This window comes from Tenrec ecaudatus, chromosome 10 (genome assembly GCF_050624435.1).
Source record: "Tenrec ecaudatus isolate mTenEca1 chromosome 10, mTenEca1.hap1, whole genome shotgun sequence".
Lineage (NCBI taxonomy): Eukaryota > Metazoa > Chordata > Mammalia > Afrosoricida > Tenrecidae > Tenrec > Tenrec ecaudatus.
In genome coordinates this window covers 80,172,782-80,188,431 of record NC_134539.1, presented here as the reverse complement: position 1 = coordinate 80,188,431, position 15,650 = coordinate 80,172,782, and the positions used below count along the sequence as shown (strand labels likewise).

At 43.0% G+C, this 15,650-nt stretch overlaps 1 protein-coding gene across 2 annotated transcripts in view; it reads left to right on the top strand.

The window, feature by feature from the left end:
- The window catches only part of RALGPS1 (Ral GEF with PH domain and SH3 binding motif 1), a 362,265-nt gene that overhangs the window by 59,703 nt on the left and 286,912 nt on the right, over positions 1 to 15,650 (top strand). For both annotated transcript variants that reach the window (XM_075560767.1, XM_075560766.1), the window contains exon 4: positions 9,357 to 9,407. In XM_075560767.1, coding sequence (XP_075416882.1) covers positions 9,357 to 9,407 — 51 coding nt within the window. The remainder of the gene's footprint in view (positions 1 to 9,356; positions 9,408 to 15,650) is intronic.

The window sequence follows — 15,650 nt, the reverse complement described above, 5'->3', positions numbered from 1 at the left end:
TTCCTTGGCAGTTACCAGGAAAAGGACGGGGAGGGAGAATCATTTTCTAGATAGTGAACGCTTGTTACTTTTCGTGATGGGAAAGGCAGTGCCAAACATAGGTCAGGTCTGTTCAGCATGGCCAAGGTAAGTGCTCCACTAAGAAATACCCAAGAATAAGAGCTTATTTTGGTAAATGCTGTAGCATATTACAATTTTGGACCATCAGTAATAGCAACCACAAAATAAGTGTGTGGTTACATAGGCAGACACATATGCATATGCATGTATAAAAACAATCTCTGATGGATGCATGGGCATATGCAGGTGTGTGTCACTTAATGTCCACAATACGTTCTATAAAATAGGATATTTGATTTGGGCAATGTGTGAACACCATATTATATACACGTCGTCCCTCTATAATTTGTAAAGTCTGTTATATTAAAACCTTCTGGGATCCCACTCACAGGGCAAAGTATGAGAGCTGTATCCACTGAATATAGGAGGCCACCCTCACTGGGTACATGGCGAGGCTGAGTGGAGTCTGTGCTGGCAGCTGTGTTAGGGTTTTGCACACATCCAGGCACAGGGGATGTGGAAAGGTGGCCTGGAGACTGGACAACCAGTCTGGGCAGGGAATAGGTTGCAGGTTCCAGAAGCAAGGCTGGCAGTGGTGGTCCTGGCTGCTGCCACCCTAATGGTGGTGCCGCCCTTGATCATGCGTAGCTGCTGCTGCTTCTCCCATCAGCCAGAGCCAGGGCTGGGAGCCTGCCAGTGCCCTGGACCTGGCCGGCGCCACCACTGCCCACTGCAGGCTTGGAGAGGAGTGTTGGCAGTCATTACCCCGCACGAGGAGTGAAAGACTACGAGGCTGCTGAGTGTGTGAATGAATCCAGGAGGGAGGCACAGTGGAGAAGGAGAAGGTGCTGCAGGAATTGGGGTAAGCCCTGAAGCTCCCTGCCCATTTCCTCTGGGGGCTTAGGGTCTTTAAAACCATTGGAGGAAAGCATAAACAAAAGGATGGCTGCTTTACCTTTCAAAACAAAGCAAAACCCTTTTTCTTGGACATATAGGTGGTCAGATGTCTGAACCAGCAGTAAACACCACATGCCTGTGTAGGCATATCCATAGGCATATGTACATACATGTCTGTGTATGTTGCACATATATTCATAAATAGAAAAAAGAATCATTGAGATATGATTCCAGATACTTCCTAGACACAACGAAATAGCTTATGAGATTGGTTTACTGGATTTAAAGACTTAACAGCCACAGTCTGTGGAATAGTTCTGTCAATTGGTATATATTAATAAAATGAATGTGTTACATCCTTAAAAGCCATGTAAGCTCTAACTGTACTCATCTGGAGCAAAAGAGGAGAAAGTTAAAGAAGAAACCAGTTTATAGACTTGATAAACCACAATAAGCAAACACCCTGCCATTGTGTCTGTGCCAATTCATAGCGAGCCCTCGTGAGTTCCCGAGACTGTGACTCCTTACAGGAGGGGACATCCCCATTTCCCCCAGGGGAGGCTTGTTGTTTCAAACTGGGGACCTTGCAGATTACAGCTCAATTCCTAACCACTGTGCCACTAGGCCCCTAGACTGCACAAGTCATGGCCCCTTTTATTCTGAGCCCAGGAGAACTAGATGGTGCCCAGCTACTACTACTGACCATTCAGAACAGGGACACAATAGATGGTCCTGAATAAAATGGGAGAAAGATACAGAACAAAATTCAAATCTTTGTCTTTATCCCTAGAAACAGTATTAGGATGATCATAAAAATCAATTATGGACTCCATGTATAATTTTTTTCAATGAATTTAATAACCTTATCCTTAAATAAGACAAGTCTTTTGTTCTTAGGAAACATGAGGATAAGTTAAAAAATTCTGCTGCAAAATCTGCAAAATCTTTATTAAATAAAAGTATAAAAATGTGAACCTATTATTTCTCAACATATCTTTTATCTAGAACTATTACCCTTCTGAAGACTAATTCCATCTCTTCAACCCTTCACAGAAGAAAATATATGCTCTGCAATTTACACCACATCAAAATAGCACTTTGCATACTCAAGGGACTAAGACTGTGTTTATGTTGTTCGAGTTTGGGGATCAAAAGTCTGAAGGGGAAAGCTCAGGACTGTAGGGTAGATGGGGTTAAGTTTTCCAATGCAATTCTCACAGAACAACGTTTGCTGCTCTTGAGGAATAAACAGGTCCATTTTCATGGTGAGAAAAATTTCTCGATGCAACTTTTTTTTTTTTAATTTTAACAATTTATTAGGGGCTCATACAATTCTTATCACAGTTCATACATATACATACATCAATTGTATAAAGCACATCTGTACAGTCTTTGCCCTAATCATTTTTTTCTCTTTTCTTCTTTTACATTTTATTAGGGACTCATACAACTCTTACCACAATCCATACATATACATACATCAATTGTATAAAGCACATCCATACATTCCCTGCCCCAATCATTCTCAAGGCATTTGCTCTCTACTTAAGCCCCTTGTATCAGGTCCTCTTCCCCCGCCCCTCCCTCACCATTCCCCCCTCCCTCATATGCCCTTGGTAATTTATACATCGTTATTTTGTCATATCTTGCCCTATCCGGAGTCTCCCTTCCCCCCTTCTCTGCTGTCCCTCTCCCAAGGAAGAGGTCACATGTGGATCCTTGTAATCAGTTCCCCCTTTCCAACCCACTCACCCTCCACTCTCCCAGCATCGTCCCTCACACCCTTGGTCCTGAAGGTATCATCCACCCTGGATTCCCTGTACCTCCAACCCTCATATGCACCAGTGTACAGCCTCTGTCCTATCCAGCCCTGCAAGGTAGAATTCGGATCATGGTAGTTGGGGGGAGGAAGCATCCAGGATCTGGGGGAAAGCTGTGTTCTTCATCGGTACTACCTCGCACCCTAATTAACCCATCTCCTCTCCTAAACACCTCTATGAGGGGATCTCCATTGGCCGACACTTGGGCCTTGGGTCTCCACTCTGCACTTCCCCCTTCATTTAATATGGTATATATATACATATACACATATATACACATACATACACACACTTATATCGTTGTTGTTTTGTTTTGTTTTGCATGATGCCTTATACCTGGTCCCTTGGCACCTCGTGATCGCACTGGCCGGTGTGCTTCTTCCATGTGGGCTTTTTTGCTTCTGAGCTAGATGGCCGCTTGTTCACCTTCAAGCCTTTAAGACCCCAGACACTATCACTTTTGATAGCCGGGCACCATCAGCTTTCTTCACCACATTTGCTTATGCACCCATTTGTCTTCAGCGATCCTATCATGGAGGTGTGCAGTCAATGATATGAGTTTTTGTTCTTTGATGCCTGGTAACTGATCCCTTTGGGACCACTCGATCACACAGGCTGGTGTGTTCTTCCATGTGGACTTTGTTGCTTCTGAGCTAGATGGCCGCTTGTTTATCTTCAAGCCTTTAAGACCCCAGTCACTATCTCTTTTGATAGCCGGGCACCATCAGCTTTCTTCACCACATTTACTTGTTCACCCACTTTGGGTCCAGCCGTTGTGTCGGGAGAGTGAGCATCATAGAGTTCCAATTTAATAAAAGAAGGTATTCATGCATTGAGGGAGTGTTTGAGTAGAAGCCCAAGGTCCTTCCGCCACCTTAATACTTGACCTATAAATATAGACACATAGATGTATTTCCCCATCCTCCTATATATATTTGCATGTACATGTCTTTGTCTAGACCTCCATGAATGCCCTTTGACTCCTAGCTCTTTCCTCCATCTCCCTTGACTTTCCTCCTGCCCTACTACCATACTTCATCGCCACCTGGGCTAGAGTATACCTCTTCTCTAAGCAACCTTACCCTTGATCATTTCCCACCATGCCTGCCACTCCCCCTTCTCTACCATTTGGGGTCCCATGTTTTTCCCTTGTCCCTGGGTTTGTTAACACCACTTCCTTAACCCCCCTACCCCCCCACCCCAAGTCCCCCGGGAACTGTCGGTCCCGTTGTTTTTCCTCCAGATAGTTCATCCAGCCTGTCCTATTCAGACAGACCTGTGGAGTCACTAACATGCACGAAAACTAGACAGAGGAAAACAAAGCAACAGTATGCAACCAGACAACAAAACAACAAAGACAAACCACCGACAAAGAACAGAACAAAACAGTTCACAAGAGAAAAGCTTGTAGTTAGTTCAGGGACCGTTTGCTGGCCCTTAGGAGCGTTTTCCAGTCCAGTCTGTTGGGGCACCACGCCCTGGCCCCAAAGTCCACTTTCAGCATTCCCTGGGGACCTTGCCACTCCATTCCCTGATGCAACTTTTTCTTTGTTTTTCCTCACCAGTGTAGTACTCAGTTAGTAAAAATGTCTTCCTAATAGTCCTTATGATTGTCCTGTACCCTTTGAGCAAATCTACCAAGATTACCCTTTTAGGATACAAGAAAGCAATCACCATACTTTATGAACCTCTCTGCCTTCAGTTTACCCCCCAGATCCCCTTGGAAGCCATGGTTTTATTTAGACCCATTTTTTGAAGGTGCCTTAATGAGACCACTTGTCTGTAGTTATCCACTGATTGCAGAGACATGCTTAGACACATTTTGTTTGAATAAACTCATGCATATATGAACTGGACCCTGGTAGTCAGACTTTTTGATTTACCCTTTTACATGCTCCAGGATTGAAGGGTACAGAGTCATAAGTATATGTGCCAAACTCTCAGAGAGTTAGAAAAAAAATATATAGATATATCAACAAAATAAAAAATAGATATATCATTAAATCTCCAGGGAGACAGGTAAGAGCGCTAGGCGTGTAGTGGTACATGTCGCGCTGCTCCATGGGGGCAAGGTGAGGCTTTCTATGTCCATAAAGCATTGCAGTCTCATAAACCCACAGGGCCAGCTCTAACCTATCCTAGAGGTCACCAGGAGTCAGAATTGACTCGATGGGAGTGAGCCAGAGAAAGCAAATGACACAAAATGGTAAAGTAACTTGTGAATCTAGATGAGGGATTATGAGAGTTATTGTACATACAAGTTTTTGTAGGTTTAAAACCACAAAGTTAAGCTTTTTTCTTATAAGATATGACCAGTTTACTTTCCCCAAATAACTGAACAGTCTATAGCCCATCCTTATCGTGGATGGCCCTGCTGGACAGCTGACCACAGTTGTAAAATTTCCAAAGGGCTTTCCGTGTTCTGGACGTAGAAGCAGGACTCACTCTTGGGAGCGGACTTCTCTTTGTTCTGTGAAATTCTTTTGGCCAGCTTTCCTGGTCGTGCATTGGTGTAGAGATGTCCTCCATTTATTAAAACCTTACTGATCTTAAGATCAGACATGCCATTGCTTTATCAAAAGTTTTAAAGTTTGTATTTGATTTGGGTGCTGTAAGTAGAGTGGGGGCATACCACATGCAATTTATGTGAAGAACGTTTTTTTGGTTTTTTTTTTTTGGCTAACCAAGTAGCCAGTCATTGGCACCCCTTTTTTTCTTCAGGGCCACACTGTGAAGTGCTTCAATTAGGTCTCTAGTCTGAAGGCTTTGTTGCTACTGAAGCAATCTGGATATGTGGAGAGTAGCAGTTTCCTCTAAATGCATGAAGTTTAGGGCCTGGAGTAGGAGGGAGGAGGAGCTAGCATAGAGAGCTCTGATGAAGGAAGCATTGCCAGGTGACTAGGTTAATTGGACATCCTGTATGTAGGCTTTCATCCAGAAATAAGGATAAGCCATTAAGAGATTGTTTGGGAGTTCCCCTGTTCAATCCCAAACATGTATTCCTGACTACTGGGAGAATTCGCTGCTTGGAAACAAGAGTGGGAGCCTCGCAGCCTTGTGTAATGCGCCCCTGGGGAACCCTTCCTATCCAGGAGGCCACAGCATCTCTCCTAAGAGAGGCACTTCTCCAGTGACCCAGAGCCTCTTGTGAAGTATGTAAGGACCTGAAGACCCCCACCCACACCCTCCCCTTATGGAAAATCTGCCTCCTGGGAAGGATTTCATACCAGCAGCTGTTTGACATGAATTTGACCTTGTAGGAAATAACAAAAAACTTAAAGATCTAATGTTTTTACCTATGGATCTTATATCTTATATATTCTTGCTCTGGAAATGACTGCTGCGTTTTGGTTAACATTGAGAAAGTAGAAATAGGGATTTTTTTTCTCCCTGCAACCCCTCTGATTGTGTGTTTAGCATTAGCCAGTCTATTTTAAGTCTGATGACCTCTGTTGCTTGTTGGTTTTGAATAAAATGCGTGCACACATTTCCTGCCTTATGGTCACATCATCTGATTTAAAAATTCAGGGATAAGAATACTGGGGACTGGGACCATCAAAAATCCTCTGAAATGTAAGATCATTATTTCAATAAATCTCTTGGAAATTCAGTAGCAAATCCTAGAACTGATGGCAGGCTAGAAAGGAAGTTTTCTCATTTTCACATTAGCAGACTTTTGGTTCTTTTCCTAAATGACATTGCAAACATCCTGCCGGTTCTCCCGGATGGGGAGTTAACTTGAACTGCTGGAGAGATTTCCAAGGCCCTCTGAGCTTTCAGCACACATCTCCTGCTTTCACAAGGCCTTTCTGTCCCTCAGGATGGCAGAATTAATTCAAAGCTCAGGAACACTTGGCTGACAATCTCAGTGGGTCTGGCAGCAGAAACGCCAGTCTGTTTGCACCGCCCAGGAGGTAATTCTGGGCCCTGTGGCCCCAGCACGGGCTTACAGTTCTTCAGGCCTGCTCACCACTTAACCTGAATTGTGGGGACCAGATTCATCTTGTGTTAATGCCATAAGCCCTTAAGCACTGTGGGTGGAACCCAGAGGTGGAAGAGCTTGGACTCACCGGAAGTGACTCTTAACAGCTGGTGCCACCAAGCTTCTCCTAGAGAGAGCACTGTGCCCTTGTGCCATGAAGAGCAGTGCTTCTCTACCAAGAATGGTATGCTGTGGCCTGCCCTTAGGAACCCAGTGACCCTGAACCATCTTCTAATTGTGCCCAGAGCCGCCACCCTTCCCGGTTTGTGGTTCACCTGCTTGTACATATTGCCATTTTCCTCCAACACATTCATGATGTGAGGCTTTTTTCTCACGACAGTGTTATTCAGCCTAGGGTGGGATGGGGGTGGGGGGAATTGGAACCCCATCGAGGGGTATTGCAAAAGGAGATACCTACACTTTACCCTGGATTATGGGCTATAGTACAAAAGTTCATAATTTCCAGGCCATTGAGTAACTTTTTTTTCTTCTGAAAAGGAGGTGATAGGCCAAATAAGTTTGCTTAATGCAATAACCTTTTACTTTCCATTGGTATTTGGCCAAATTACTAGTTCCTTACTTTCCAGTTTTTTTATTGGTCAGGAGTTATACATTCACATGCTAATAGAATCCACTTAGGTGACTTCCCTGTTGCCAACAACAAATCTATTTGTTGAGGCTCCTCCAGATGCCAGACGTTCTACACATCTTGTTTTGAATTCTTACAAAGATCCTATAAGAATGACCATTCTTTTCTAGATGTGGCATCGGAGATAGGAAAGGTTAAGTCACATGACAAAGAGAATTTTGCTGTTAAGCAGTGGTTTCCAGGCCCAGGCCCTGTTAATTCCAGAGCTCACTTTTGTTTCACTGGATTCTTGTGCTTGGTGTGCAGGAGTCTTCCCCCAATGAGAGCATCCCGCCCCATCAGTCTCCTTTCTCTGGCTTGTCACAGAGACATCTGGCATCTGGCATCCCATGGGATCTGAGGAGGTAGATTGGTCATGTGAACTCAGTCAGTCTGTGTCTTGGCCTACATTAATTGTCAGCAACTGTGTCTTCTTTTACTGGTGATATATGAGCTTCTCCCAATAGAACAGCCTCTTAATATGATCTGTTTTCTCTGTTGATGACCTTAGTGTTTCTCAAACTAGCTTTGGTGACGAATTCTGTGTTTGTTTTTTCCCCCAATTCCCAGTCTGTGGCAGACTGATAACAGAATTGGGAGTAGTGATACTATGAGGGGACGGGGAAGGTGGGAGGAGGAGGAGGAAGATGGGGAAACCAGTCCCAATGATCTTGCATAATCCTCACCCCCTAGGGGGCCTGAACAGCAGAAATGTGGGCGAAGGGAGATAGCCGTCTGTGGAAGACATGAAACCAATAGAAGTTATCAAGGAGTCACGAGAGTGAGGGGGTGGGGGAGGGAAAAAAAGAGGAGTTGATACAAAGGGCTCCAATAGGGTTTAGAAAATAATGATGACAACAGTATGTACAAATATGCTTGAAACAATTGATGTATGGAATGCTATCAGAGCTATAAGCTTATCAACGTCCTTGTATATATAATTTGGTGAACATACATACATATTTTTGTTAGGCATATAATTAGTAGTAGAACCACTGACAAATGAACTTTTATAGTCAGCATTAGCAGATTGACCAAAGAATTATACTCCTATAGCCTCGTGTGAGTATTCCAGGGGCCCCACATTCTACCTAACATTGAACATTTTTGGTCATTTTAGTTTTAACCAGTTAGGTTGGTGTTTGGGGTCAATTTTCACTTCACTGATTACTTAGTTGAGCACTTTTTCACCGTTTATTGACAATTTTTACATATTCTCATTCGTGAGTTATTTTTCAGATTGCTCCTATTTTTATTAAATTGTCTAATCTTAAAAAAAACAAGCTTTAAGAGGCCCCAATAAAATGATTTTTAAGAAAGAGAAAAATTTGAGTAAATGGCAATATGGAATAGAAAAAAATATATCTGCAGTAAAACTGTTCCAGCAATATCAAATTGCTATGGAAGCTTCCAAACCCTTGCTCCCAGCTTCTTTACTTGTCTTATTGTGGGTTGGTGGTACAAATACTTTGTGGACTAACACTGGTCTGTGGATATACTAACTATATAATTTAGGGAAGGTATAAACTTTGGAAGAAATGTATAATTTCTATAAACCACAGGTTTAAGTTTAAATTTAGAGTAATAGATGGTGTCTTTGTTCAGCTTTCAAAATTTTAATATGTATCTATAACTTTTTAAAATTATAAAGCAGTTCATATATGAAATAAAAGTTCAAGTGGTGTAAAAATGTTCCCCTGACTGCCAACCTTCTCAAAACAACAATCACCAATTCTTAAATTGAAAGCTCACTTCACTTTCAAAGCAGAAGGGTGTGCATTAAGATTTATGGAGAGAGAGGACAGGGAGAGCCATTTTAGAAATCCATCCAGTTTTATACTCATTTTTTTAAGCGGGAAAGTATAACTTTCAAAAATATCTTATTACTCTGTGTAGATGCAAAATAAAAAGATGAAAACTCTTTTTTCTCCTCACAGTATTTCTTAACACTGTTTCTCTTTTGTTGCAGAGCCAGATCACATTGATGGATATACCTGTGTTTAAAGCCATCCAACCAGAGGTCTGTACTCAGTCTTTTAAACATTGACACTCCGTAGGATTGTGGCCGGGAAGGAGGATTTACCCTCTCGCTGTTAGGAAGCTTAGTTTCTGTCTTGTGGTCCCTATAAATGCTGCTAGTGAGGGCTCGCAGACCTGCCCTTTCCCACGGTATCTGTTAACTGAGCCCATGGCTTCTGTAGGGTGCCTCCCAGGAGCAGGGGTTGCTTATAGGCCCTGCCACACCGCTTCCTAGTTCCTGCTCCTCCCGCTGACAGTGTGCGCCATCAAGGAGGGCATGTAGGCGGGATGTGTTTCTAGAGCGCGTTCTCTCTTTTTGTTGGTCCTCAAAGCTAGTAGTTGCCTTATTTCTAGTTCTGGAACCGGTTGTCACAGCAACGCATTGAATACATGTGTACATTTTTAGATACAGCATTCAATAAGAAAAAAGTTGATTGTACTTAAAAATATTTTTGAAATATTTAGCAGTAGTTATTTCCTTTCTTTTTCAAAGCAAACACTAGAAATCTAATTCAAAATTGCTTAAAAGGCACCAAAGGGATTGATTAGAAAGAGAAAGAGGCACGCTACCAAAGTCCTGGGCTCGGAGTCCAGTCAGCCTGGAGAGCCACCCAATACTCGGGTGTCTCTGCTCCTTGCCCTGCAGGTCCCTTCCCTTGCCTCCTTTACTCTCTGTCCAACCTGGCTACCTCCAGGGCCCATTGTCTGTAGGTCCCAGTCAGAAATCAGCAACTCCAGTCAGCTCCGCGGAGTCATGTCACACACCCAGTGCTGGCCTAGTGCGCCATACCAGGCTGTGTGGTCAAAGCAAACAAACAAACAAACAAGCAAACGTAGTGGAGGAGACCCAGCCTTGTGGCCGTGAGTGAGGTACAGCTTCCACAGAAGACGATGCAGAGAGGGGGATATGTCAAAATGTGAGTGCTGCGGCCACCGTGCGAACTCAAAACACTAAGGACAAGGTCCTTGCTCTTAGAGTACAGGGACTGTTGGGACGTTGAGATAGACGATTTTAATACAGCGTCAGACTGCGCATCTAGACCTTCTTGGAAATGATATCTAACTAACTATATGAGGAGGATACTGGGCTCCCATGTTCAGTATTTTACATGAAGATAGGGCAGCACTTTGAATTTGTGTGTGTGTGTTTTCAGAAGGATTTTGGGGGGAGGGAGGGTCAGAGTTATGTTTGTTTTTTGATTGGTTGACTTAATTTTCTGCTCACATGTGCATAATAATTTTTTTAAGAGACCCCTCACTGGTAGATCCATTGCCTCTTGGGGCAGGTCTGTGACATCTTCATATTTGTTGGTATGTTTGCGTCCATTGTTGTGGCAGCTGCTCATTCCATTTCATTGAGGTTTCCCTTGTTTTCACTGACCCTCTACCAAACGTGATGCCCAGTGGATCTTTTCTGCTGATGTAGCCACCTTAAGTGAGTTGAAGTCTCTCTCTCCTTGCTTCTAAGGAGCATTCTGACAGTACTTCTAAGACTGATTACTTCATTGGCAGTCTACAGTGGATTTGACCTTCTTCACAAACTTGAGTGCATCAATTCTGTGTTCCCTGTCCAGCTTTCAGATGCATTGAGGGGACTGAAATAATTAGGATAGATATTATTTCTTCACAACTCTTTCCCCTCCTACCTCTCTTAACTTCTCTGGGGATGAGGTATACTTTCTTACCTCACGCACCAGTGGGACACGGGCAGAAAAAGAGGTGTGCACATGCTGAGTGGAGGTGCTAAGTGCGCGATAAGTTTCTTCCAGCTCTTTAAACTTGATATTCAAGCAGGGTATTAGGGATGATTTGAGCCCGAGGTAAGCTTAAATTACATAGCAGAGATCACCTAAACTGTAGCTACTCAGTAGACCTATGAACATAAAATAAACATTGTTGCAAAGCACTGAGATTTGAGGGTTTTCATTGCTAAGCAGCATTATCTTGTAGAAATTTGACCAAAAATAATAGTGATCTTCCCAATTCAAACCTGACATTATAAGGTTGCTATTTAATTCCTTATTTTTCTTATATACTGATAATTTTGGTTCCCAATAGCATTAAGTAATTATTCTTTGCCTTCTTTCCTAGCCCATAGATCAATGTTTTAAACTAATAGCACCAATATTACTATTAGCCAGTGGACTATTGGTTAAAATTTAAAATTTCTTTGCAGTTCCTTTTGCCCTGAGTTTCTTTTCTTTTACTCTCCCCTTTCTGTCATTTCCAAGCCCCAGTGAGCCTCTTTCCTGGTCTTTACCCTCAAAGATTCTTCGAAGTACCTGAGCACAAAAGGAAGATTGTGGTTCTGGAGGATTTTGCCCCGAGAGAGAGATGATGATAATCCTCGTGCTTGAAAGACAACAGATAGTCAGTAAATGTTTGTCATATGAGTGGAGAATGAGTGAGTGACCGGAAGGCTGACTGACTGGGACGGGAAGTGCCAGCGCAGAGCATCATCTGGCCGTGTTTAGGCCTAGTGCTGAGAGGGCCATGCTAAGTAAGCATTGTGGCCAGCGTGTCTGCTTTGTGGTGTAGCCACTTCCCCCAAACCATAAGACTTTGCCTCATGAGAACAACCTTTTGAAGATTCAAATTTCCAAGTGCCCTTGATAACTCGGTGTATCTGTGGTTTGTCATGACTGCTCATTTCTACAAGCAGGACCACAATAGCATGATTCCGGGCCTTGGAGGAAACCAGGCAGACGATGAGTTAAGGGTTGGCAGAGAGCAAGGAAAATGGAGGCTATCATAACTTCCCTATTCCCTGGTGAATGTTAACATGACCAATTTAATTTTTTTTAAAGCTGGCTAGTTAATGCAGACACCACTTTTCAGCCTAATAGATGACAGCTGTGTTTAACTTACATGTTGTATACAGTGACTGTGGTCTAGAACCCTCTTGCCACTGGTGGATTAAATGGCAGGAACTGGGTGGATTCCTGGCTGATAAGCTGCATTGTCTTTCTTTCTTTTTTTATTTTTAATCATTTTCTTGGGGACTTGTACAACTCTTTTTTTTTAATATAGCAGTTTTAAATGTTTAGGTATGCTTCTTCCATGTGGGCTTTGTTGCTTCTGAGCTAGATGCTCGCTGTTTACCTTCAGGCCTTTAAGACCCCAGACGCTATGTCTTTTGATAGCCGGGCACCATCAACTTTTTTCACCACATTTGCTTATACACCCATTTGTCTTCAGCGAATGTGTTAGGAAGGTGAGCATCATAGAATGCCAGTTAAATAGAACAAAGTATTCTTGCATTGAGGGAGTACTTGAGTGGAGGCCCAATGTCCAGATGCTACCTTAATACCAAACCTATACATATATGCATTTACATCTATTTCCCCATCCTCATATATAAATATGTTTACATATGCACATGCCTTTATTTAGACCTCTATAAATACCCTTTGCCTCCTAGCTCTTTTCTCTATTTCCTTTGACTTTCCTCTTGTCCCACTATCATTCTCAGTCTTCATTTGGGTTTCAGTAATTCCTCTTGGTTACATTACCCTTGATCATGCCCCATCAGGCCTCCTATACCCTCCTCACCACCGAATTGAATCACTTGTTGTTCCCTTGTCCCTGGGCTTGTTACCACCACTACCTTTCCCCCGACCTCCCCATCTCCCATGTCCCTCCGGAACTGTCAGTCCCGTTGTGACAGACCTGCAGAGATAATAACATACACAAAAACAAGACAGAACAAAACCAAGCTACAAAATAAAACAACAGACCAATGACAAAAAACAACAAAACACAACAAGAAAGAAAAGCTTGTAGTTAGTTCAAGGACTGTTTGTTGGCCTTTAGGAGTGTTTTCCAGTCCAGTCTGTTGGGGAACCAAACCCTGGCCCCATAGTCTATTTTTGGTATTCCCTGGGGACTTCATTGCTCTGGACCCTTCCTGTTCTGTTGCACCCCCTTAGTGTTTTGCCTTGGTGTGGTGGGATCAGATTGGGTGCAGTTCCCACACTGTGTCTCCAGTGTTGTAGGGCTATGGGTCAGTGAGAGATGTCATGTCTCATAGTGGGGCCTGCCACGTGGTCTTCTCTGTGGATTGGCTGCTCTGAGCAGGAATATCGTCCTACAAGCTTGGTGGGCCAGGATGTGCCCCACTCTCTCTTCCTTCCCCTTCATTTGCTCCCATGTACTTTGATCAGACATTTTCCTCTCCCGGAGCTGCAGATTCACTGCTGTCCTCTGAAATAAATTCTTCTGAGGGGAGGGGCAGGTGTCCACATAGCTAGGATTGGGGCCGGCTCCTCAGACCTCTCCACTGGTTCCTTCCTCCATGCCCGCATGTTGCATTCACATCTTGGAGTACTGGGTTGAAGTTTGGTCCCTCTTTTCCTGTGGAAATATAAACAAAAACCCTCCCCTTGGGTGTGTTAGTACCCTATGCCCCAACTACCCATTTATTTATTTGTTTATTTTCCTTTCCCTCCCTCCTTTTTTGTCGGCTACCATATGTATCCCTGTATTTGGTCTGGTCCTGCCATACTACCTGGTCCTTACCCCAGGAATGTGTGTATACAGTAGCTTTTTCCCTATGCCCCTTTTTGATTTTTTTTTTAAGCTTACCTCAGTGGACTCATGTTGTACTTGTCCTTTTATGCTTGGCTTACTTAGCTTAGCATGATTTCCTCCAATTTGTCCCATGCAGAAATGTGCTTCATACATTCGTCACTGCTTTTTAGCAATGTGTAGTACTCCATTATATGTATATACCACAGTTTTTTAATCCAGTCATCAGTCGATGGAAATTTGGGTTGCTTCCAACTCCTTGCAATTGTGAACTGTGCTGCAATGAACATTGGAGCACAGATGTCTGGCCTTGGTTTGTTTCTTGCCTCTTCGGGGTATATGTCTAGTAGGGGGTTTGCTGGGTCGTATGGTAACTCGATTTCCATGTGTTTTAGATATCTCCAGATTGATTTCCATAGTGTTTGTACATACTTAAGGTCCCCAGCAGTGGATGAGAGTTCCTGTCTCCCCATAACCCCTCCAACGCTTGTTCCTTTCTGAGTTTTTGAATTGGGCTATCTTTGAGGATGTTAGGTGGTGTCTCATTGTTGTTTTAATTTGCAGTTTTCATATGGCTAATGATCAGGAACATTTCCCCATAAGTTTGTTGGACATTCAGATTTCTGTCCCTGTGATACTTCTGTTCAGGTCCTTTGCCCACCTCTTCAGTGGGAAATTAGTTTTTTTCTTTTTGGAAGCTAGCAGAGTATTATAGACTTTAGTAATAAGACCTTTGTCTGATGTGTCACTGCTAAGGATGTTTTCCCAGCCCGTGCACTCTCTTATACTCTCTTGGTGAATTCTTTTGATGTACATAGTATATCCCATTTGTCAATCTGTGCCTCCTCTGTGTTTGTGTCCTTCCCTCTTTCTGATAGCCTGTGTATCCCTGTGCCAACGTTCTCAAGTTTGTCCCAGTTCCCTCATTGATGGCCCTAATAGTTTGGGGTTTAACTTCAAGGTCTTTGATCCACCTTGAGTTTGTTCTTGTGCATGGAGTGAGATAAAGGTCTTGCTTCATTTTTCTGCAGGTAAACTTCTAGGTTTTTTTTCCAGCACGACTTGTTAAAGAGGGCATCTGCTTCCCATTAGATATTTTTTGGTCCCTTATCAAAGATCAGTCGTCTGTATGCTGATGACTTTTTTTCCTGGATTTTCAGTTCTCTTCCCTTGGTCTGAGTATCTGTCATTGTACCAGTACCATGCGGTTTTGACAACCGTGGCTGTATAGTATGTGCTAAAGTCAGATAAAGCAAACCCTCCCACGGTTTCCTTCTTCTTGAGGAGTTCTCTGCTAATTCTAGGCTTATTCCCTCTCCATATGAAGTTGGTAATCAGGTTTTCCATTTCTTTGAAGAAAGATGAGGGTAATCTTATCGGGATTGCATTAAATTTATATAGTGCCTTAGGCAGAACTGACATCTTTACTCTATTGAGCCTTCCAATCCAGGAGCATGGGATGTTCTTCCATTTCTTGAGGTCACACTTGGTTTCTTGTAATAGTGTTCTATAGTTTTTCCTATATATATCTTTTGTTTTTTTCAGTCAGGTGTATCCCTAGATATTTCAATTTGTATTTGGCTATTGTAAAGGTAACCACCTTTTTGATCTCTTCTTCTGTGGTCTTATCTGATGTGTATAACAGTCCGATGGGCTTCTGTTTGTTGATCTTGTATCCTGCCACTCTGCCAAACTCCTCTATTGATTCCAGTACTCC